This window comes from Amia ocellicauda, chromosome 19, assembly GCF_036373705.1.
Source record: "Amia ocellicauda isolate fAmiCal2 chromosome 19, fAmiCal2.hap1, whole genome shotgun sequence".
Lineage (NCBI taxonomy): Eukaryota > Metazoa > Chordata > Actinopteri > Amiiformes > Amiidae > Amia > Amia ocellicauda.
Window position 1 is genome coordinate 15,124,937 of NC_089868.1, and position 24,440 is coordinate 15,149,376.

Consider the following 24,440-nt stretch of genomic DNA (forward strand, 5'->3'; position numbering starts at 1 on the left):
AAAGCTTGGATACTACATATTGGATTTAATCATCTTCTAAAAATAAAAACAGTGACGGTACACCCAAGCCACACATATGGGGAACGTGTCCTTGAAGATAACAAGTCCCTTGTGTGCTTCTGCTGAACATGTGCCATAATCAGTGTGTCTCTTGGGCTGAACAACCAGGCACACTTCATGGTACGAAAGCAAGTGCGTTCACGACCATCTGTTTCCTGAAGACGACCCTTTGCGTTTCCACATCACGCCTCCCCTGCTCTCTCTAGTCCGGATACGACTTGCATTGTGCTTTCAAGTGCACGAAATGCAATGTATTGCGTTACTGACGGCGCATGCGTGTTGCGCGCAGCAGTGCGTGTGTGCAGACCCGCACGCAGTCCATGGCGCCCGCAGGCGTGTCGTCCCGCCTCAACTGTCACAGTGCAGCTGGAGCTCCTGTGAAGTAGCTGCTACAGTGTGCAAGTCAAAATCACACAATGCATTGCTGAATTTGGAAAATTAATTGTCTCACAATCTTAATTGTTACAATTTTGAATAATTAATTGGTTGGGGGGGGGGGGGGGGTGCTACTAGTGAACATTTTGTCCTCAAAGTTGATGTGTTAGAAGCAGGAAAAATGGGCAGCGTTAGGATCTGAGCGACTTTGACAAGGGCCACATTGTGACGGCTAGACGACTGGGTCAGAGCATCTCCAAAACTGCAGCTCTTGTGGGGTGTTCCCGGTCTGCAGTGGTCAGTACCTATCAAAAGTGGTCCAAGGAAGGAAAAGCGGTGAACCGGCATCAGGGTCATGGGCGGCCAAGGCTCATTGATGCACGTGGGGAGGGAAGGCTGGCCCGTGTGGTCCGATCCAACAGACGAGCTACTGTAGCTCAAATTGCTGAAAAACTTAATGTTGGTTCTGATAGAAAGGTGTCAGAACACACAGTGCATCGCAGTTTGTTGCGTATGGGGCTGCGTAGTCGCAGACCAGTCAGGGTGCCCATGCTGACACCTGTCCACTGCCGAAAGCGCCTACAATGGGCACGTGAGCATCAGAACTGGACCACGGAGCAATGGAAGAAGGTGGCCTGGTCTGATGAATCACGAGTTCATGATGTTGACTTGGCCTCCAAACTCCCCAGATCTCAATCCAATCGAGCATCTGTGGGATGTGCTGGACAAACAAGTCCAATCCATGGAGGCCCCACCTCGCAACTTACAGGACTTAAAGGATCTGCTGCTAACGTCTTGGTGCCAGACACCACAGCACACCTTCAGAGGTCTAGTGGAGTCCATGCCTCGACGGGTCAGGGCTGTTTTGGCAGCAAAAGGGGGACCTACACAGGTGGTCATAATGTTATGGCTGATCGGTGTATCTTTCTTGCATTGCATTGGATGGTTACACATGTAGTGTAGATGGTCTATTATCAAACCAAACATAGAAACCTATTTTTTACCATTTTCTCTTCATGGTCACTCATAAAGTTTCATTACTCAGCCTTGACCTGTCAGTCTTGTTTAAGGCACCCCTGGCTACCCGGCCTTTATGTCTAGATCTTCAGCCTAATCTAATGAAACTGGTGTATCAAGTAAGACACTGCGTAATACGATTATTATACATACAGCTCTGGAAAAAATGAAGAGACCACTCCAAGTTCAGAAATCAATGCTCAGTGGTCTCTTCGTTTTTTCCAGAGCTGTATATCTACTGCAAAACTTCCAATACTCATCGCCAGTCAATTGACGCTGATTGCAGTTATTTGGAATAAACGCCTGTAGTGTTTAACTGAAGTATATATAGTTTATATATATATATAGTAGTAAGGTGTAGAAATAGGCCACATAATATAAGTAATAGTTTTAATTAAAGTTCTTGTTGAGAACAAGTGTAAAGTTTTAGTACATAGTAAATATTTTGACTTGTTACACTGCCGAAATGTATTTTTATTATTTTTTAACGAAGTATGGATTATGATAGTAAGTCAACGGCCAGTCAAGAATATTTATACTCAATTGTCCAATTTCACGTGATGTGGGTCAATTGGATCATTTGAATGCTGTATTTTTTTTGCTTGCGGTATATGTCGCCATTGATTGGTTACACAGCCTATTTGCCATTGCTTGGTTTGCAATTATATGGTGTCTTTATTACAAAAAAGCATGTATATGATAACGATTAGGTATGTTAGGCTGAAAGTATATGGTACAGCACACAACATGCAAAGGAGCGAGTTTTGCGCTGATGACGCGGTGCATCACTTCACAGTATCGCCTGCTGCTATTGGTCGATTCGTGGTGGGCGGGGCGTATGTGTTCTGGGGGATTCCCTGTTGTTCCGCTCCGGTGAGGGTTGCTTACAGCGAGGGCCGGCGCAGTCGCTGTTAGCGCAAGTTATACTACTTTATTTGTGTATTTAATAGAGAAAACTCTGCTCGGGAAGACTAAATCAATATGAGACGACACAAGAACAGGAGGAAACCAAAATCAGGTAAGCGCTGGTTTGGCTGCAGTTGGGTTGTACACGGTTTCCTGCGGCGGCGCTATGACGAAATGCGTGACAGCATTGCGCAACAGGTCGTGCGTAGAAATCAGCGTCCGCGTCACCGCTAGATCTACAATACTGAAGCGGATTGACTCCGGTTATGGGTGTTAACATGGCATGCATGGCTATTCTACTACAATAACCATGCATATCATGTTAGTACGTTTACTAAGCAAGCAGTTGTGTTTAAAACTATTTTATCACGCGTTTAACCCAATACTGTAAGACCCCCTGACATTGGTCCTAGCCTCGCAATACAACTAGAATGTGGTTTGAAAGTAGTATTGAAGTTAAAAAAGAAATAATGTAGAATCATGTAGAAATCAAATATTTTCAGCAAGACCTAGCTATTTACGCATTTGTAAGATCTGTTTAATGTAGCATTCATAATAGTAACAATAACAAATACTACCGATCTTTATACAGCAATCAACGTACATTTATAAATCAGCTAGCTTTGTACATATATATATATATATATATATATATAAAGTTTTGCATTTATGAAACTAGTGTGAATATAAAGAGAGAATACACTCGGTATAGGTATATAACACTAACTAGCGAAACCAAATTTAAATTTCATGCCCTTGCGGTAGCAGGACTCAACCATTCACATAGTGTACGTGGGTAAAATAATAAACAGTGGCACAATATTCAGCTGTTATTTGAGGCAGCCGGGGTAGTTTAAACACCTTGCTGGGGAGTCGTACGATTTTGTATTGAGAGGGGGACCCATACCTGTAGTGACACCCCGCACAGTCTGTGTATGGGATGTCTGGGCTGCTGTGTAACACCTCCGACATACAGCGTCCCTGGGCGAGGCCAGAGCTAATCGAGCCCTCTGATTGGCTGCACGCATGCCGGAGCAGCTAACCCAGCCTTCTGATTGGCTCAAGGCGGGCTGGAGCAGCTAACCGAAGCCTCCTGATTGGTTCAAGGTAGGCCGGGGCACGACAAGCCCGACCGTGGTAAACAAATGTACACTGCGCCTGCGCATAGTGGAGTAATGGAGGACGTTTCTTCTTCCTCGGAGTAAAAACCCAAATTTACATGCTTATCCAGAGACGGAAGACGTGCCAAAGCCTCTGAAGATTTGTATCCGCTACGGTGAGTGAGTGGACTGCGTTCTCCTAAAAATAGACGGTCACAAAAGGTTTCCTGGGTAGTTTTTCTTAATTTTATACCCTTCTGAAAATGGATAACCGTAAGTGCTATAGCTTATCGCCCTGCCATATTTTGTAATGGCAGTGTTTGTAACACTGTGCGTGCCGGCGTGTAGACCTAAATAAACTAACGACGGGTAGTGGCAATCGTTATATTATAAATCAAATATAAAGGAAACGTCCTCGAAAAAACCGCAGCGGTGGTTCTGTATAGTTTATTTTCCGTGTTAAGATTTCTCATAGACCCAGGGCCTGCACGGTTCCAAGATAGACGGGCGCTGCAGCCAATCAGATGCGCAGCTGTGGCTTCACTCGGGAGTGAGGTCTAATCAGGGGCGGGGGGCGGGCCGTGTGATAGGGGACAATGCTGGGATAAAGGAATGCGTTGTGCCTATGGAGGACCCGTTTTCCTGTTACAGTACTGAAATAGGCTTGTGCACCGGTCTGAAACGGAAAGTGACGGCAACCAAATACTGTACTCTTACAAATATTGATTGGCTATTCATAATTGCAGACCTTTTGCTCTTACAATTTTATATATATATATAATTTATAATTGAAGGTCTTATCACGGTGCATGCATGTATCCGTTCTTGCTCAAATAGCATGTATAAAGAGTGTTAAAGCTGAATAAGTGTTTTCATTTGCACAAAGTCAGTATTATGCATTGCAAAATAATGTTAGCGGCTTATCCGTCAACCAGAAAGACATCAGTCAGTTCATGCAGCAGCATCATGCTGGGGGTGCTGGGCAGCTACGTGCAGAGCCCAACGTTGCCAGCTCCACCTGTCTGTAGCTCGGGTGCATAGAGACAAAAGGGGGTATCGCCCATTTATTGTTGAACAAATCTAGTGTACATGCACAGGGATACAGGAAAGACAGTACCACGGTCTGTACAGTAGAGTGTGCCAGAGAGCAACCTGGGAAAGTCTGCAGAGGCACTGAATCCCTTAGAGATGGGAAAGCACTAGACTGGTAGGTCTGCATTTGTCAGTACTAAACTGCTATTCAGGACAGTCTTGGTAGTAGTAGTATAATAATGTATTGTCAATGTATTTTTTTAATATTAATGCATTACTTGTAGTCAATGGAAGTTGGATATATTGTCTGTTTTGTTAAAATGAGATGATTATTGCAGAAAATGCCTGCTTTTCAATATTAAATCAGTTTAATTGCACTAAATATCCAGTGTGTAACCCTAACATGTACATTGTTTATCACTCTATATTTAATATATATTGGTACCAGTGAATTTCTGAACTGCAGACATTTTACATTCTCCCTTTTGAATGTGCTTTAATGGCATTTTGTTTTTGTTTGGTTGCTTTAGAACAGAAGAACGTCACAAATTGGCAAGAATGGCTTCCGACTCGGGACCCCAGAACCCCAGCAACAGGATCATGACCTTCTACCCCACCAAGGAGGAATTCAAAAACTTCAGCCGCTACATAGCATATATAGAATCTCAAGGAGCGCACAGAGCCGGTCTGGCAAAGGTAAGCTCTCGGGCCGTGGATACACACTTGCTCTGGCATCAGGTACTGTCTTTGTGGTAATATTAAGCATGTTTTTACTGCTCATATGACAGCTATCAGTTTGTGAGAGACGGCTCACTGAGGAGAGGGAAATGGAAGTGTAGTGTTCAAACCTCAGTCCCCATCCTTGCCCGTAGAGACAAGTGTTTTTTTGGTCATGCCGAGCGGTGTGGTTGTTTTGAGTTGCTTGAACCTGTACACATGGCTAAAATTGGAACCGCTAAAGGTATTCCTTCTGTAATGTGATCTGAGATGGGCATCATCTGACCCAGAGCCTCTCGGACATCTTAGGTTAAAGGAGCTCTTTTTGAATGGATTAGTAAAGGTGTGCCTTTCATCTAAATTATGTCTGTTGTAGTTTTTTCAGCACTTTGTGAGAAGCGTGCAAATGTGTGAAAAGGATATTGTTGTTGATCATGTTTCATGGGACCCCATGTCCGTCTCAGTGCCTCCCTGTGTGAGAACAACTGATCTGACCCATGTCTTTGATTTCCTCAGGTTGTCCCACCGAAGGACTGGAAGCCTAGAAAATGTTATGATGACATTGATGGCCTGGTAATACCAGCTCCCATCCAGCAGGTCGTGACGGGGCAGTCCGGTCTGTTCACACAATACAACATCCAGAAGAAGCCGATGACCGTGCGCGAGTTCCGCAAGATCGCGAACAGCGACAAGTAAGCGGCCGCCTGTGATTTACTGTCACTGCACTGCTTTGGTCATCTTTCAACACTGCATTGATTGGTTCAGAAATCGATTACAATTTCTCATTGAGTTAAACGAGACTGACTACTTAAAAGCATTTTAGTCAGTGTATTGCTCTTGTAGTCTGCCATGGCTGAAGTGTTTGCAACTGTAGTTGGCAAAACAGTAGACGCACAGGGTAACTTTGTACTCCACACTTTATTAATGCTAGGCAGCTGGAAATAGTGGGCCGCTGTTTCCCCTAAATATCTCGTCTGTCATTGTCTCCTCTTCTATCATATGATAAATGCTTGTTTTATCTCGATTAAATAAATAAGCCATTGAAGAAAAATGACTTAAGTGCCTTGTAATCTTGTAAACTTGTGAAGTTTACAGAATGATTGAGTTCCCACCCAATAAGAGAATGGGCATAGATTAGTTAAGAAAGGCCTTCATTAAAATACTGAAAAGATTTGTCCTGTGATGTTCTAGAGAAGTGAGGACATTTCTGTTTTTGCAGGTTCTGTAATCCACGCTATGCAGATTTTGAGGAACTTGAAAGAAAATACTGGAAGAACCTCACCTTTAATCCACCCATTTATGGAGCTGATGTGAATGGCACATTGTATGATAAAGTGAGTTATTCTTTATTTTTAAGCTTAGCATGTTTTGCTGCTTGTGTGTTTTATGTGACGGTAAACGTTTTTCTTCTCTATTTCATGGAATTCCCCTTTTTCCCCATTACAAGTGAGGATTCTATACAGTGGCTTGCAATCGATATCTCTGGAAACTTAGCTTGTTCTTGACCCTTGGTAAAGTCTTTTGTGCTTGGATGGTTGTAGGACATCACAGAGTGGAACATCGGTCATCTGAACACCATCCTGGATACAGTGGAGAGGGAGAGCGGCATCACCATTGAAGGAGTAAACACCCCATACCTGTACTTCGGCATGTGGAAGACCACATTTGCCTGGCACACCGAAGACATGGATCTATACAGCATTAACTACCTGCACTTTGGGGAACCTAAGTCCTGGTAAAGTGAATATTAGCATTGCATATTACCAGTAAATTATTATGGCTTTATGGTGAGCACTTTTCAGTTAGTTTCACGTTTCTGTCATTTTTTTTCTTGCAGGTATTGTATCCCTCCAGAACACGGAAAGCGACTGGAACGTCTTGCTAAAGGTATGTCTGCATAAAGACTTCAATTTTGATGCATTCCTTTCTCAGGAGAAGACCATAAACATAAAGATACAAATTGTAAACGCATGCATTATTCCACAGGATTTTTCCCTGGAAGTTCACAGAACTGTGAGGCTTTCCTCAGACACAAAATGACCCTGATCTCTCCATCCATTCTGAAGAAATACGGCATCCCATTTGAAAAGGTATTCATCATCTGCCAGAGAGAGATGTATTTGCTTTCAAATATTTAAAGCAGAAATATAACCTATGCGTCACTGTCTTTCAACCCAGATTACTCAGGAAGCTGGGGAATTCATGGTCACATTCCCCTATGGCTATCATGCTGGGTTCAACCACGGCTTCAATTGTGCCGAGTCCACCAACTTTGCCACTCGGCGTTGGATTGAGTACGGAAAACAAGCGATACTGGTATGGTATTGTGTGCGATTGGTCTGGATCTTTATTTACATTAGTGTAATCTTTACTCTTATTCACAGAACTGTATACAAGTGGTGATTACCTATTGGGGCCTTCATGTTCTGAGCTGCCAGTTTTTACTTCTGTGAACATAATCTGTTGCATGACAAAGTTGTAAAACATTGGAGATAAAAGTGACATGTTAAATATTGGCCTGCTGGATATGCACTGTGTGCGCGCACAGAGTGCATAGACAAACAATGAACTCCAAGGCACTTATCAAAACGAGCAAACAAACAGGTGTGACCTGAACTGACAAATAACCCTCCTGCCGATAGTCAGTGACGGTATTCGTTGTGTGATTGTCGGGCTCCTCTCTGTGCCGCAGTGCTCCTGTCGGAAGGACATGGTCAAGATCTCCATGGATGTGTTCGTGCGCAAGTTCCAGCCCGACCGCTACAAGCAGTGGAAGGCAGGCAAGGACAACATGGTCATCGACCACTCTAGACCCACGCCAGAAGCCGCCGAGTTCCTGAAGGAGGGGAAGGGGGGCTTCGAGACGTACTCGGACACAGACTGCAATGAAGACGTGCACAGCGAGGAGGAAGAGGAGGAGGTGGAGGAGGAGAAGAAGAAGAAGAGGTATTGGTGGCAAAAATACATTTCAGTAGTGTTTTCTGGGGTTATATGTTAGTTTGATTTTCTGAATTCTCTGTTTTGTGCATTCACTGAATCCCATAATACTGCAGGGTGTGTTTCATGATCTTGCTCTTATTTTACTGGACCTGTTTCTTTTCTTGAATAGCCTTTCCAAACAGAGAATCGGCACCAAGAGACATCGGGTTTGTCTGGAGGTCCCAGAAGAGGTCCTCACCAAGGAAGAGTTGGTGGACACACGCTATGAAGAAGAGGTGTCCGATAAGAAAGTCAAACTGGCTAATCCTCTAGACCAGCAGCTAGCAGCAGAGTGCAGTGAAAAGCCCAGCCTGCACGATCGTGGTAATGTCCTCATTTGTATTACTGAGTTTAATTTTCAAAGTGTATGTCTGTGAACTGACAGGCTCTTGCTCTCCCTCCTGTTCAGGGCCTTCTACAGAGAGCGCTGATCCCGCAGAGACTGAGCACACCGACTCCACACCCCACCTCCTGCGTGGGACCTGGGAAGCCCCAGAGGAGGAGCGTGTGGTAGGCGGTCCACCGAGCCCGGTCGTGGCTGGTCCCAGTGGCGATCCCCTTTCCTGTGCCGCTCCCCAGTCCGTCCCGTCCTCTGACCCGGGCAGCCTGGCTCTCCAGAGGACTCTGAGCCCTGCTGAGGCGCTCCAGGTGCACAGCTATGCCAAGGAGGACCACAGCGCAGCAGATGTGGTCCTGGCCGGGGAGAAAAAGGCCCGTGTTGAGGCCGTAGAGCTGGGGGATGGACAGGTTTGTGAAATGCACTGCTCAAAAAAATGAAGGGAACACGTAATCATCGCAGTATAACAACAAGTCAGCTAAACTTCAGGGATATCAATTGGTCCAGTTAGAAACCCTAAGCGATTGTGAATCAATGTCACCTGTTTTGGTGCAAATGAAAGTGGCAACCGGTGCAATAGAGAGGCAACTGCAAGACAACCCCCAAAAAGGGAATGGTTTTGCAGGTAGTGGCCACAGACAATTGCTCTCTCCTTATCCTTCCTGACTGATTCTTCTCTAGTTTTGTGTTTTGCTAGTGTCCTTGTCACTACTGGTAGCATGAGGCGGTACCTGCAGCCCATTCAGGTTGCACAGGTAGTCCAGCTCCTCCAGGATGGCACATCCATACGTGCTGTCGCAAGAAGGTTTGCTGTGTCTCCCAGTACAGTCTCGAGCATGGAGGAGGTACCAAGAGACGGGCTGTTACGCGAGGAGAGCTGGACAGGGGCGTAGAAGGGCATCAACCCAGCAGCAGGACCGGTATCTGCTCCTTTGTGCGAGGAGGAACAGGAGGAGTACTGCCAGAGCCCTACAAAATGACCTCCAGTGGGCTACTGGTGTGCATGTTTCTGACCAAACTGTCACAAACAGACTCCATGAGGGCCTCTAGTGCGACCTGTGCTCACAGCCCAGCACCGTGCAGCTTGATTGGCATTCGCCAGAGAACACCAGAATTGGCAGGTCCGCCATTGGGGCCCACTTTTCTTCACGGATGAGAGCAGGTTCACACTGAGCACATGTGACAGGCATAAAAGAGTCTGGAGACGCCGTGGTGAACGTCATGCTGCCTGCAACATCATCCAGCATGACCGGTTTGGCAGTGAATCAGTGGTGGTCTGTGGAGGCATATCCTTGGAGGGTCACACAGGCCTCCACATGCTGGCCAACGGTACCCTGACTGCTGGGATGTACTGGGATGAAATCCTCAGACCCATCGTCAGACCTTATGCTGGTGCAGTGGGCCCTGGGTTCTTCCTGGTGCAGGACAATGCCCGGCCTCATGTGGCCAGAGTGTGTAAGCAGTTCCTGGATGACAAAGGCATTGATGCCATTGACTGGCCCTCATGTTCCCCAGACCTGAATCCAATTGAGAACCTTTGGGACGTTATGTATCGGTGCATCTGACGCCGCCAAGTAGCACCACAGACTGTCCTGGAGCTCACTGATGCCCTGATCCAGGTCTGGTAGGAGATTTCCTCCCCCAGGAAACCATCCGCCGTCTCATCAGGAGCATGCCCAGACATTGTCGGGACTGCATACAGGCACGTGGTGGCCATACACACTACTGAGTCACATTACGAGTTGCCATGATGAAATTCACACAAGTTGGAACAGCCTGTGATTTCAATTGTTTACTTTGATTTTCGGTGTGAGTTTGAATCCAGCCCTCAATCGGTTGGTGATTTTGGTTTCCATTGACTGTTACGTCATTTTGTTCTCAACGAATTACATAATGTACAGTAAAGATTTTGATCTTTTATATATTTCGTTCTTCGAGATCCGATGTGTGATTTAAGTGTTCCCTTAATTTTCTTGAGCAGTGTACATAAAGACTATACTTTTTTTTTTTTCCTGCCGCATTAAAATATTGAAATTATATTTTTTCAGTATTGTTGGTCTCCTAATAGTATTCCTTGTATTTTAATTTTAAAAGTTTTACTCTATTTATCTTTACTAGGTGGTAGAAGAAACTGAAATCAAACACCTGAAAAGCAAACGGCAACCTCTTAGTAAGCTCCCTCGGCACCATCCGCTCATTAAGGACTGCTTCAGTGACGAGGGTGAGTGGAGAACAGAACTGCTCGACACGTTGCATCTAATGAACTGAGCACGAGGAAGAGTGGATTGAGTGGGGTGATAGCATTGACACTTTCCCCCTGCTCTCCACAGAGCTGCAGGATCAGGGCACTGCGGACGAGGATGCGGTGGATTCGGAGCTGTGGTCGAAGCCCCTTGCCCAGCTGTGGCACAACAAGCCTCATAACCTGCAGGCGGAGCGGGAGTACAACCAGACCATGGGGCAGCAGGCGCCCTACTGCGCCGTCTGTATGCTGTTCCAGACGTACCAGCAGGTAAACAAACCCGCCCACAGATCCCCAATCATCCTTCCATTAGAGCGCACTGTTATACCTGCTGCTTTGTCTTTGCAGTGCATTGTGGTGACAACAAGCCATTCTTGTATCGCACATCTTATAGCGTGGTCAACACACTCGAAGTTGCATGTTACTTGGGGCCATATATATCAGTATATAGGGATATTTCTGTTTTGTAGAGGATTTGACATTAAGTATGCCATGGACACGTTTAAACAAACCTAATGAAAGGCATGTTTTATTAGGAAAGTGCAAAACTAGATCTTTACAAATAAGGGATAAGGACCTTATTATCCTGTATCTTTATATATTGAATATGGATGTGCTCTTCACTGAAGTTATGACCCTATCCAATCGCCTCACTTTGAGATTCAATATTATAATGATATATATAATCATCAGAAATGAAGACCTGCTTATACATGTCTGTGTGTAGTCTGAGTACAGCAGCAGTAACCAAAGCCCTGAGAAGGAGTCCACCGGGGAGCAGCTCCAGACAAAGCCCCTCATCCCAGAAATGTGTTTTACCACAACGGAGGACAACTCGGAGGTCCATTTCTCTGCCCCATATCTGGAGGAGGACGGCACCAGTTTGCTCATCAGCTGCTCTCAGTGCTGTGTGCGAGTTCACACCAGTAAGCACAGTGCCACTTTACAGCCATGTCCTCTCTGTAGCCTGCTAGTTTGGATAGAATCCTTCTTTTGTGTAACCATGTGTTAAGGTGGTTTTCATCAAGGTGTCTGTAAATACACCTATACACGAGTGTGAAAGTCAGTAGGTAGATGGATGAAAGTTAGAGTAAATTTGGTAGTATTGCTTTTTTATATAAACTAGCTAGCCTGCCATGCGTTTTGGATATATATATTCTTATTGCACAACCTCTTTAGTTAATTAGCATGTAGTTTCATGTGTAACCAGCAATTTGAGTGTGGAACAATGATTTTGCTCAAACCATGTAGTCATGCTTCTTGAAATAACTGATCTGTTGACGTCCTTTGCAGGCTGTTATGGCGTAGCTCCTGAGAAAGTGTCTGACCATTGGAAGTGCGCTCGCTGTGAAGCCAACGCCATGACAGAGGTGAGACTTGACATGCTGGTTTTCATGTGCTGAGCAGTGCTGGAGTTTCATTGTGAATGTGTTAATGCATTGCAAGTGACTTGGTTTTCATAATCCTAGAGACACAGATCAGACTGTTTATCAGTTAAACCACTAGGAGGAGGCATAGTATCAATGTTTTTCTAATAGTTTTGGCATCTTTTCCCTTTCATTCATTCATTTTAATGCCTTTTTATAAATGGTGCATAATCTGTTCTTGAGAGAATAATGGCTTTGGAATATGGTCTGTGTTTCAAGGGTCTTAAAAAAATGTAACCAAACTAACATGCAATTGGTTTTTTTCCAGAACTGCTGTTTGTGCTCGCTGAGAGGGGGAGCCTTGCAGAGAGCAAACAATGACAAGTGAGTCTTTTCGCTGCTGTGTGGTTAATGAAGCTTGTGAAAACATCAGTTCACATGATGGGAAGTGAACATTTCTGATCGCCGAAGCTTCTCAAAGTATTTGATGTGTGGGAACACGTCCGTTTCACTGGCTTTGGAGAGTTCATTGTCCTGAATACAATATTGTTTTACAGTGCTGATTAGGAGGGCAGTATTCCAGTCACAACATGGGCACAATGTTCCCTTTTAAAGAAAGTCCTGTGCACCAGTTTTTCATGTTGGCAGCTCTTTCAAGCTGTCCCAGTGAAGCCAGTGTATTTAAAGGATTTTTTTTGTTCCTTATTTAAGATGCATACTTGCATAATTTCAAGGTATGTGGACTTTTACTTACCCGTGCCAGCTCCTTACAGCCGTTTGTTTCTCTCGAGTTCAGGTGGGTGCATGTCCTGTGTGCAGTAGCCGTGTTGGAAGCCCGGTTTGTGAACATTGCCGAGCGTAGCCCTGTCGATCTCAGTGGGATACCATTGCAAAGGTTCAAGCTGGTGAGTAAACTGGGATTCCTGCCTTTTACAATCCAGGAAGATAGATTTGGATTGTGGTGTTCACTAGTTAGACTTCTCTCGGTGTGATTTGTAGGTAGTTTGAATGCACTGCTATTATAAGTGTTTTACAGTTTGGTTTATTCAGGTGGGAACAGGGCCAGTACACACATCTATCACACAAAGCTTTCCCTGCCTGCTGTCATTCTCAGTATTGTAAACACTTTATAAGATAAGGAGTATTCCAAAGAATCCATTTTAGTGATTGAATGAACTATAAATCACAGTATTATGGATAAATGTCCATCAGTAATAAGGAATGAACACTTGTACACTGTTATCTTGCTTTATTTTTCTTAAGAATAAAGTTTCAGAATGAACCCTTCATTATAGCATATATTGTCACGCATGTTCCCACTGTGGACAATATTAGACTTCTAAGATCTGCAGATCTAAGATGGATGTTTAGGAACAGAATGACAGAAACTGTATTCTTGGAGTCTGTGGTTCTTTGATTTTAAGACTTGTTTGAGACAATCTGGGTTATTTTGGCAGATCATCTGTGCTGTCTTGCTGGCGTGAGCTCATGTTTCTGTCCCTATGACTCCCATTTTGTGCAGAAATGCTTCTACTGTAAGAAGCGGATGAAGAGGGCCGCAGGGTGCTGTGTCCAGTGCTCGCACGGTCGCTGCCCCACTTCCTTCCACGCCACCTGTGCCCAGGCAGCCGGGGTCCTCATGCAGCCCGACGACTGGCCCTTCGTCGTCTTCATCACCTGCTATCGCCACAAAGGCCCCATCCACACAGAGGTACAGACTGAGCGCGGACTGGGGTCAAAAAGCAAGACATTTGAAGCTTGGTTAACCTTGCATGAAGTGGAGAATATTTCCTTTAGATTGTAGATGGCGTTTCACACAACCTGGTGACAGTTCTAACGTCATTTTATTTAAAGCAGAAACACTCCGAGTCTACGGGTGCTACATAAGACATCCATGAATTATTTAACCCCTTGAGTCCTGACGCCCAGGGCAGGACAACGCACTTACACACTCGCTCGCTCTCTCTCGACAGCGCAATAAGGCATCCATGCGTGAGCTCTCCGTGGGACAGAAGGTGATCTGCAAGCACAAAAACGGACGCTACTACCAGTCGGAGGTGGTGAGGCTGACCAAGGAGACTTTCTACGAGGTCAATTTCGATGATGGCTCTTTCAGCGACAACCTCTTTCCAGAAGACATTGTGGTAAATGAAATGATGCCACTCATTGAATTCAGAGTTCTTCTTTTTTTTAAAGAGTGCTGGTTTAATTACTGTGAGATCTGTAGAAGCTCTAATTCCTCTTTCTGCGCTCCAGAGCCGGGACTGTGTGCAGCTGGGGCCCCCTGGGGACGGGGAGGTGGTGCAGGTGCGGTGGACAGATGGCTTGGTCTATGGAGCCAAGTTTGTGGCTGCACACATCATCCAGATGTATCAGGTAAGGAGGAGCGGCCATGATGAGATTTTGACAGGTGTGGATTTCGCCAATAACTGGAATATAACATTTAAAAGTGTTTTCTTTAAAAATATCAATTTGTCTTCCCTGTGCTTTAGGTGGAGTTTGAGGACGGCTCTCAGCTGCCAGCCAAGAGGGACGATGTGTACACCCTGGATGAAGAGCTGCCAAAGAGAGTCAAGTCAAGGCTGGTAAGCAGCCGCTCTCGCAGTGTTGTGTAGGACCATGAGATCTGCATTGCGCAGAACACTGATGGAATCGTGGAATTCAGGGTGAAAAATTGAATCAGCCCTTGAACACATTACAACAGTCAGTTTAAAGAATTTATATATAGTTTTTAAAACATTGAAATTACACAGTGTTTGTATAAGAGGCTTCGAGAAACACACATCATAGGAACGGATTACATTTTTTTTTTTTTTTTTTTTTTAGCACCTTTCAGCCAGCACACACTCTTCACTTTCGCGTTATCACCTACAGGCCGCGATACGCTGACATTTGCATGAAATCGGATTGGAAAAAAATAAATAAATAAAAGTTCTATGGTATTTTTAGTTTGTATTTCTAACTATTAATTAATTCTGCACGTCACCTTGTATACATTGTAGTAGTAATATGTATATGTACCAATCGTTTTCGATGTTACAACAAATCTTTTAACAACAGACTGATGGCACCAAATTCAACTTGAGTCATGTTTTGTTTTTCAACTTTATAACCTGTAAATACTTTAAATATTGAAATATTCAATAGGAGTTATTTGGCCAAATGCTGTATGTCCTTTCTTTACTTGATACACAAACGTACATTGTGACTGTACAGTATGAAAATGTGGATTCTTAAGGCCACGATACACTGACATTTCCATGAAATCCAATTGCATTTAATTCAAATGGAATCCACGATATCCTCAAAATTTCACAGTGAAATTGGACGAAATCCAATTTCATGTGATTTCAAGTAATAGAGCCCAGCCCTATTTTCATGAAATTGAGTGAAATGGCCCTGGACAAGCATCCAATCAGAGAGCAAGAAGGAGTCACATGACCACATCTATGACATCGCAGGGAACCCTGAACAGCCGATAGGATGTTGGACAGGAGAGGCGAGCCAGAGAAGCGACAGCTTTCCCGCTGCTTACGGCTACTGTCTCTTACACATAAAACTGTGGTAAATTGGAAAAAGTCATTCATTAAATATTAAATACATATTTTCTGTCTTATTTCTTACCTCAGATTCTGTTCTTCTCAAATCATAGTCATGTAACATGTATACATGGAGTTGCTCTTTTTCACAGATCTAGTGTTTTGATGTTATTGTATTAATATTAAATAGTTGCCCAGCAAATGCATGAAAATAGTTACACATTTGTATTTATATTTTGTGTACTGGTAAGTTAGCCTTGTTACCCTTTGTTCATGTCCTGCAACATGAACCCTCTTTTTTTTCTGTTTTGGATACAGTATCTAATACATTTAATTACAATAACATACAATAAGTATGAGTGCTCTATTACATTAATACAAAATACATATTTATTAGAATCAAAACACAGATTTGGACATGACATTTACAAACAAGAAAGTACATATTCAGTATAAATTTGTATTTTGTTTCATCTCATTTCCCCAGTACTGAGTGCTGATGTCATGGTGTCTGATGTGTGAAGCCAGAAGGCTGTGGGGACTTGTCACTAAAATGAAAGGCAGCAACAACCATTTGTTAGCTTCATAACATGTATATTTAAAAAGGAATTATTAAGCAAATTAAGTGTGGTATTGAAGAAATTTATTTTACCTGGTGAAGATATAGTGCTGGTTTCCCAGATCCACTTTGGCACCAGGCATGGACTACCCATGGTTATTTTAGGTAGAGTAGACTAGTGTTAATCAAGGCCTGTGAAAGCAGCCAGTAATGCCAATGGTTTGTCTTTGTCCTTTCTCCAGTCGGTGGCGTCAGACATGCGTTTCGATGGCATCTTCACAGAGAAGGAGGTGAAACAGGAGTCCAAGAGACAGCGGGTGATAAACTCCCGGTACCGGGGCGACTACATTGAGCCCGTGGTCTACAGAGCAATCATGGAGTAACCCCCCACCATGCTCTCGCCAAAACCCACCTGCTCATACTGGGGACCTGCCAGCCATGATGCTCGGGATAATTGCCCCTTAAACCTTAAGTTATTTAATGACTTTGTGTTTAAACTCTTATTTAAAAAAACTGGGGCAGAAAAAAGGATGTTCTGGAAAGCATAACAGTACAATACTGTTGGCCTGCATTAAAGACAAAAAGCATCATGATTTTTTTTATGAACAGTTGACTTGACAGGAATATCAGGTTTTTTTTTTTTTCATTTTCTTTTTTTGACATCCAAGATGTGGACACCTCTGCGGTGACGGGGCCTATTGTACACGATGCGTTTCCTTTCATGGCCAATACGGGGTGGTTTGGCCTCTGTAGACCTTCTTACGGCAGGATCCTTTTCTTATTCTACAGTACAAGATGTCGCATGCTGATGAATCTGATTAGTTACCTTCTTCAGGGGTGCTGCTTCTGCCAATATTTGGTGAAACAACAAGTGCCATTTTAACCAAAAGCTTGTTCTCTATGCAGATCTAAACTAGTTGACTGAGTTCACAAGCTACGATTAATTGATTGCCATTAACTTTATCCCAAGCATTACATTTCAGTTTTTCTTTTCTTTGGTGTTTTAATGGAAATTGGACGGTGCTTTCATACAACAGCCTTGAAATAAATCAATTGATTGCATAATCAAACTGTGCTGATTCTTGTGCAAAAAACATATTGAATGTTTATTTTATTTTGAGTTTTTTAAAACTATTTGTTTTCCATTTTATTCGTAGGCTGCACTTGTTGCTGGTGCTTCAAAGCTGATAATGTACATTTTCTGTTTTTGCTTAAGCTTGGTTTGAAAAAGCCCAGCCTTAGTTATGGCCCCAGTGACCTTCCTTTTTGGTTCGAACCTGTACATTTAAAGCATTGAGTTAAGTTACTCTAATTTATGTTAATGGATTTGAGAACTTTTTTTTTTTTTTAACTAGCTTGCTGCAGTTACAATCTTGTTAAAAACCCAAGATGTAAATATATATAAATATATATTTGTTATTTGAGAGGGTTTTGTTTGTTTTATGTTTATAATGTTGTATATTTGTTTCTTACCAAGTTCTCCATTAAGGAATATGGGCATCTCTGCCTGGGCTAGAAAAGCTATTGTTAAACTCAGATGCACTTAGAAGAAATACTTCACATGAATGGTCAATTGATAAGCCTTTATTTCTGAGCTGCATCAAGACTCAAGAATGGAATCGGAATCTGTGTCTTTAATTGCTGATTGCTGTACCAGAGCAGTACTTACAGAAGCAATCCAAAGAGGTGTAATTGAGCACAAATCAAATGTGGATTATATATTTATACAACAAATGATTGAAAAGTCAGACGTTATATTGACCACTTGAAATATTTGGGGCTGTGATTTGAGGTGGGGGGAAAAAATCATAAAATTTGACTTGTGTGTTTTTCTATCCTATGAAACCTTTTTGTCCATTTTTCCCTCAGTTAGTTACATTATCTTGTAGACCTACTGTGTGATTGATTGTTTTTGAATAGAATTGTATGTAGATTATTTAATGTGTAAACTGTCTAATCTAAAGGATCCCATTATTGTAACTCACCCTTTTCACCAAAAGCAGTATTGTCAGCATTTTTACAACGTGTATTAAACCATGTTAAACGGCGCCCCTTCTGCAGTGCTTGTCACCAGATGGGCACCAAGCTTTTCAATGGTGTAACTGATCAGCCATGGTCAGTTACACATCTGGTTAAAGATTACGGATTCCAGTAAAGGATTTGGGCTAAACTATGCATTGCAGGTTGTCTTTCTTCCCCGCCCCTCTTGGCTCCCTCCACAGAAGTGTAACATCAGGATTACTATACAGTGTACAACAACAGACATTTAACATATTGGTATTGCATAATTAGTAAGCAACTTCATCTTAGCATTTCAAATCATTTAAGTATATTGCAATAATATGTTAACTGTTTGTATTAAGTGTAACCAGGGAGAGATCACTGAATCCAGTTGCCAATTCATAACTAAGTGAATCTAGACACGGAAAGGTATCCATTTGGAAGAAATGTTCATCGAGGCATAAATCACATTAAGTCTTTAAGCTCTGAAAATAACTCGGCATTTTGTGTGCTGCTGCTTGTTGTAAATGCATTATATAAAATGCACTCGCTTACACATGTCAAATCTCTCCCAAACATGTTTTTGTTTTAATATGGTTTGTTAATAGATAAGGATGGAGGAATCGCTTCTTGTTTTTTCTTGTATTTGCATTTATTTGCATTTAGTCCTTCAGGCTTGAATAATATTTGTGTTTGCACTGCGTGTTCTTAATATGTATTTTAGTGGTTTCTAACCTGTTCAAGCGTACGTCACGCCTACCTTAAAACAAAAATGGAGTTTGTCGTAATGATCAGAGCTGTGTTCTGGTATGAATCGTGTCCACAGCACACCTGAAATTACAAACATTTGGTTAGTTTTAACTAGGGACAGGTAACTTACTGATGGTACACACTAACGTCTCTCCTTCTGACACTGCAGCTTTCACAGGTCAGAAGCATTTTTCGAAATATTATGTAGGTGTTTGTGTAAGATTATTTGTTAGAATGTATTTTTCTATGGGAAATATTTTGCCGTCTGGTTTGGTACAGGAAACCAACATCTCCCTATTTTTGCCCAATTCCTTAGATTTGGAGGGGCCTGCTAGCAGTTAAATTAGAGATGAGAGTACAAGGCCAAACACCTCAAAGAGGCTAAACGGTTAAGTTTCCTACTGCAATATGGAAATATGGTGTGATGTTGGCAAAATGTGATTGGTTAAAGAGAAACCTTATAACAAAAGGAATGGACAAAGAGAAAAGAAGAAGAGGAAGAGCAGGAGGGCATCTTAGGTCAGTCTGGTCAGGTCGGCAGCAGGTGTCTCTCTGTCTCTCTCTTCCTGCTGCTCTTCCTCTTAGGCAAAAAGAGGGAGATGTCGGTTTCCTGTATCAAACCGGACAGCAAGATATCTCCCATATAAAAATACATTCTAACAAATAATATCTTACATTAGGCTTATTGCTTTATCTATATGAAATGAAAATTTGGCAAACTAAATAATATGGCTACAGAGGCAGGGTTCCTCTAACTGTTACATTTAGGTGTTTTGAGTACTTCACCTAAATTATCTCCATAATGAAATCTTTGTTACACCTTGGTCCAGGCTAGGGTTAGTTAGATTTCCCAGTGAAGTAAGGCTTTCATTAAAATTAGGTTTGCTTTTCTACTGACTTGGCTCAGTCCAGTGTGGATCAGTATGGGTCTAGCTTGAAATTTTGAAGTTGGCTCAGGTTGGGGGTTGTTGAGGATTATGCAGCTCATCTCTTAAAGGGGGAATGTCACAGTCCCTAAAATGATTAGTTTCTATGTATTCGTGTGTTAGTAGGAGTGTGTAATAAAGCATCACATTTTTCCAGTTAAATTCTATCTCCACTAACACTTAAAAATGTAACCATTGATTTACAACACAATCTTATTATTACCCATGCTGCCACGGGGAATACCAATCCTGTGCTCTTGTACCTGTGGGCTTTTCTACTACCCAGTAGAAGTTTAAACATCACTTCCCCAAACATCGAACTAACATTGTGGTGAAGGTTACACTCTCGGAAGTATTAAAAGGAGCTAAAATCATATTGAACAGCCGAGTCACAGAAAGTGTTGCAGGCACGCTTGCCAGTCTTGGGAGTCTTTACAGGGCTTTAGCTGAGCAACACGTCTTGCAAACAAAATTCTACTGTTCTTGAGCTTTGGCAGCATCTGTTTGTTGCTGAGAATTTGCATTGGTGTAGAGACTGAGCCAACATGTGGCAATGCCAGCTATTCAAGTGGAAAGATGGAAAAGCATCAAGACCAAGAAGATCTTTGCTTACACTAGGCATAGTGTAAAGAAAAGTTAAACATTTTCTAATGGTTGGCTCTTCATGCCTACTTGAGAACAAAATGTATTGGCTTCAAATAAACTGAAAATATCTTATTAGGGGGACCTGATTATATTCAATCATTTGTCTACAAACTGCCTATATGTAATGGCACTTCAGACTGTCCACCAATATGCTCTATATTAAAATGTATTGTAGTTATAGACCTTAAGAGTTATTGTGTTGTGATTCAGTTGCAATTCTGATTTCTCTCTTCATTCGAAATGGTTGATCTTTTTACACTCAGCCCTATTGATTTCAATATATATATTGTATTGCAATATACACTCACCTAAAGGATTATTAGGAACACCATACTAATACTGTGTTTGACCCCCTTTCGCCTTCAGAACTGCCTTAATTCTACGTGGCATTGATTCAACAAGGTGCTGAAAGCATTCTTTACAAATGTTGGCCCATATTGATAGGATAGCATCTTGCAGTTGATGGAGATTTGTGGGATGCACATCCAGGGCACGAAGCTCCCGTTCCACCACATCCCAAAGATGCTCTATTGGGTTGAGATCTGGTGACTGTGGGGGCCAGTTTAGTACAGTGAACTCATTGTCATGTTCAAGAAACCAATTTGAAATGATTTGACCTTTGTGACATGGTGCATTATCCTGCTGGAAGTAGCCATCAGAGGATGGGTACATGGTGGTCATAAAGGGATGGACATGGTCAGAAACAATGCTCAGGTAGGCCGTGGCATTTAAACGATGCCCAATTGGCACTAAGGGGCCTAAAGTGTGCCAAGAAAACATCCCCCACACCATTACACCACCACCACCAGCCTGCACAGTGGTAACAAGGCATGATGGATCCATGTTCTCATTCTGTTTACGCCAAATTCTGACTCTACCATCTGAATGTCTCAACAGAAATCGAGACTCATCAGACCAGGCAACATTTTTCCAGTCTTCAACTGTCCAATTTTGGTGAGCTTGTGCAAATTGTAGCCTCTTTTTCCTATTTGTAGTGGAGATGAGTGGTACCCGGTGGGGTCTTCTGCTGTTGTAGCCCATCCGCCTCAAGGTTGTACGTGTTGTGGATTCACAAATGCTTTGCTGCATACCTCGGTTGTAACGAGTGGTTAGTTCAGTCAAAGTTGCTCTTCTATCAGCTTGAATCAGTCAGCCCATTCTCCTCTGACCTCTAGCATCAACAAGGCATTTTCGCCCACAGGACTGCCGCATACTGGATGTTTTTCCCTTTTCACACCATTCTTTGTAAACCCTAGAAATGGTTGTGCGTGAAAATCCCAGTAACTGAGCAGATTGTGAAATACTCAGACCGGCCCGTCTGGCACCAACAACCATGCCACACTCAAAATTGCTTAAATCACCTTTCTTTCCCATTCAGACATTCAGTTTGGAGTTCAGGAGATTGTCTTGACCAGGATCACACCCCTAAATGCATTGAAGCAACTGCCATGTGATTGGTTGGTTAGATAATTGCATTAATGAGAAATTGAACAGGTGTTCCTAATAATCCTTTAGGTGAGTGTAGTGTGTCTAATCAAGATTGACAATGCAGAAACTGGTTCTGGAGTTTGTATGCTTTCAGCTGAGTGGTCCCACATGCTTGTGGCCCTTATAATGGAAAACTGGCCCTTTTGCATGTATATTTTGCACAAATGTTCTCTACACTTTTCTGCCTAGGCTTGGTGCTTTCAAATGCACATTATTACCTTATTTCTTATGCTATTTTCACCTTCTACAAATTTAATTTTGAGTGGCATTTCAACATAAAATTAAAAAAAGAAAAAAGATTTCACATAGACTTTAATGGAGGAAATGCATTTTAGTTTGTCTAATCATGATCAATGCAGAATATTATAGCACAAGATGTCTAGTTTCATTTGATAGGTGTCATATACCTGTACTCCTTATAATGTCCATATTAAACACTTGTGAATCTGAGAAGTTACAACCAGGTGAAAATGGGGCTGAGTGTAAAGTGTTAATATATAATTTTTCTAATTTAAAAACTGAATCATTTGGGATCATATTTGAAACTGTATCTTCTCTGAAGTGGGTGTTAAACATTTCCTAATGGATGCATCTTTACTCGTCACAAGCATCTAATAGGTTTAATTTGTGGACAGACAAGGTTATTTGTAATACAGTACATTTGTATGATGCCATTTGTGTTAAAAAATGTAGACATCAGTGTTCAAATTTGTGTAGAAAAGTATCTCACCCTAGATAACAATCAGTTACAATATGAATTCAAGTCTTAATGTGAAAAAGTGTTGTGACTGTTGTTATTATTTTGTCCTTAGCATATGTGTGAAAGCCTATTAGCACCACAGAGAAAAACAAAATTGCGTTGTAATGGATTAATATTGCATAATTTTGCAATAATTATTGCGTTATGAGATAATATTGCGTAATTTTGCAATAATAAGTAGGCTATGCTTCCAGATTCAGATCAGCAGAACCTTCGCCTTGGAAGTTGGATGAGGAACTGCAGTACAGCATGGTAAGCTATATTCAGATTTAATAATAATGTGCAAAATACCTAATGTACCTAATGTAAATTAAATGTATGAAACACTGAGACTAGTCAGATTTAACATAGCAGGATTTGCAGCATGCACAGTGGACGTGGTCTTGTTTTTATGAGGTTGGGGTTAAATGCCAGTGGCAATTTGTCTGTTGTATTCAAAAAAACATTATACAAACATAATGTATTTTAAACATTTTCAAAGATTAAATAAGTTGATGATAGCCCACTTTCTCCTGTCCTGGTTTTGCAAGTACTCCTAAAAGGCAGCTAATGACATTTCAAGACGTATTTTCAACTGGGGTAAGGGCAGGAAGACATTTTGTCTTTTTTTGTTCATTATCACAGCATAATTCTGAGCCGACTTTGCAAAGAAACCTGAAGAGATTACACTTGTATTGTCGAAAAAACAAGAAGTTTTATACATGAATGCTTTATACATACTTTCTGGTAAAAAATAAATAAACATCTTACAAAGCACTATGTCTGGACTTTTACACATTTACACATTCTTTTCAGAGGGATACATTACTTATCTAAAGCTGAAGCACCAAATACCCAGCTAACACACAACATTGTGTGTTAGCAGGGATACTGGCCATGAAAATCAGTCCTACTGTTTTAGGGTAACTTAAATATTTCAAAACATACTTTTTACTGTGACTACACTGGTTTTACTATGTGTGCTGATCTTTACTTTTAATTTTTTTTTTTTTTGGTTTTCCAGATTGAGAATATACTACTAGAGGCCCAGGAGAAATTTGTACCAAAACTTTGGACCAAAAAACATTAGACAGAAAATAGAGAAACTTCTTAATGAAAACCATATTCTTGGAGATAGTCAACATGGGTTTAGATGAGGCAGATCATGTCTTATTAATTTATTCAAATTTTGAACATGCAACTGCAGCTGTAGTTCATGTGAAAGCATATTATATGATATACTTAGATTTACAAAAAGCTTTTGATAAGGTTCCACGGCAAAGACTGATCCTCAAATTGGAAGCTGTAGATGTAAGTAGATGGATTATTTGTACACTTTCTTATCTTCTTCTTATGTAGATCTTATGCTGTTCAATACAAATGGATGAACAATTAAAAATGCACAGTATCTGTCCCTTACATATTAATACACCTGTGTTTAAAGACATGACTTTCCAAAAATAACTGAGTCACTAAATCATGGAACTACTAGATCTTCAAAAAAGTTAACTGCAACATTTTCCTAAAACAAGACCTGTGGAAACCTAAAACTGCCACCTCTTCTCTCATTTGAACCTTCTCAAACTCCTTTCTCCTCCCGTCTATCCCTCTCTGACCTCCTCCTAAGCATACTTATCTCATAATAACGCTTTTTTTTCCCT

General features: G+C 41.9%; 1 protein-coding gene across 5 annotated transcripts; it reads left to right on the plus strand.

Annotated features, from left to right (window-relative positions):
* Positions 1 to 2,324: 2,324 nt before the first annotated feature.
* On the plus strand, positions 2,325 to 18,400 carry kdm4aa (lysine (K)-specific demethylase 4A, genome duplicate a). Of its 5 annotated transcripts, none has more exons than XM_066691761.1 (22): positions 2,325 to 2,470; positions 5,021 to 5,186; positions 5,724 to 5,899; positions 6,427 to 6,541; positions 6,749 to 6,942; positions 7,045 to 7,094; positions 7,194 to 7,297; positions 7,386 to 7,523; positions 7,900 to 8,153; positions 8,317 to 8,510; positions 8,596 to 8,933; positions 10,642 to 10,744; positions 10,854 to 11,035; positions 11,493 to 11,691; positions 12,059 to 12,135; positions 12,461 to 12,516; positions 12,929 to 13,037; positions 13,655 to 13,843; positions 14,106 to 14,276; positions 14,389 to 14,508; positions 14,625 to 14,717; positions 16,473 to 18,400. In XM_066691761.1, the coding sequence occupies exons 2-22, from the start codon at positions 5,049 to 5,051 to the stop codon at positions 16,611 to 16,613; spliced, it is 3,141 nt and encodes a 1,046-aa protein (XP_066547858.1). In that variant the 5' UTR covers positions 2,325 to 2,470; positions 5,021 to 5,048; the 3' UTR covers positions 16,614 to 18,400. The 5 variants fall into 5 exon arrangements, with proteins under 5 accessions (XP_066547858.1, XP_066547857.1, XP_066547861.1 ...); XM_066691760.1 differs by lacking the exon at positions 2,325 to 2,470 and adding an exon at positions 3,525 to 3,634; XM_066691764.1 differs by lacking the exon at positions 2,325 to 2,470 and adding an exon at positions 3,525 to 3,634 and having other exon boundaries at positions 8,596 to 8,696.
* Positions 18,401 to 24,440: the final 6,040 nt, after the last annotated feature.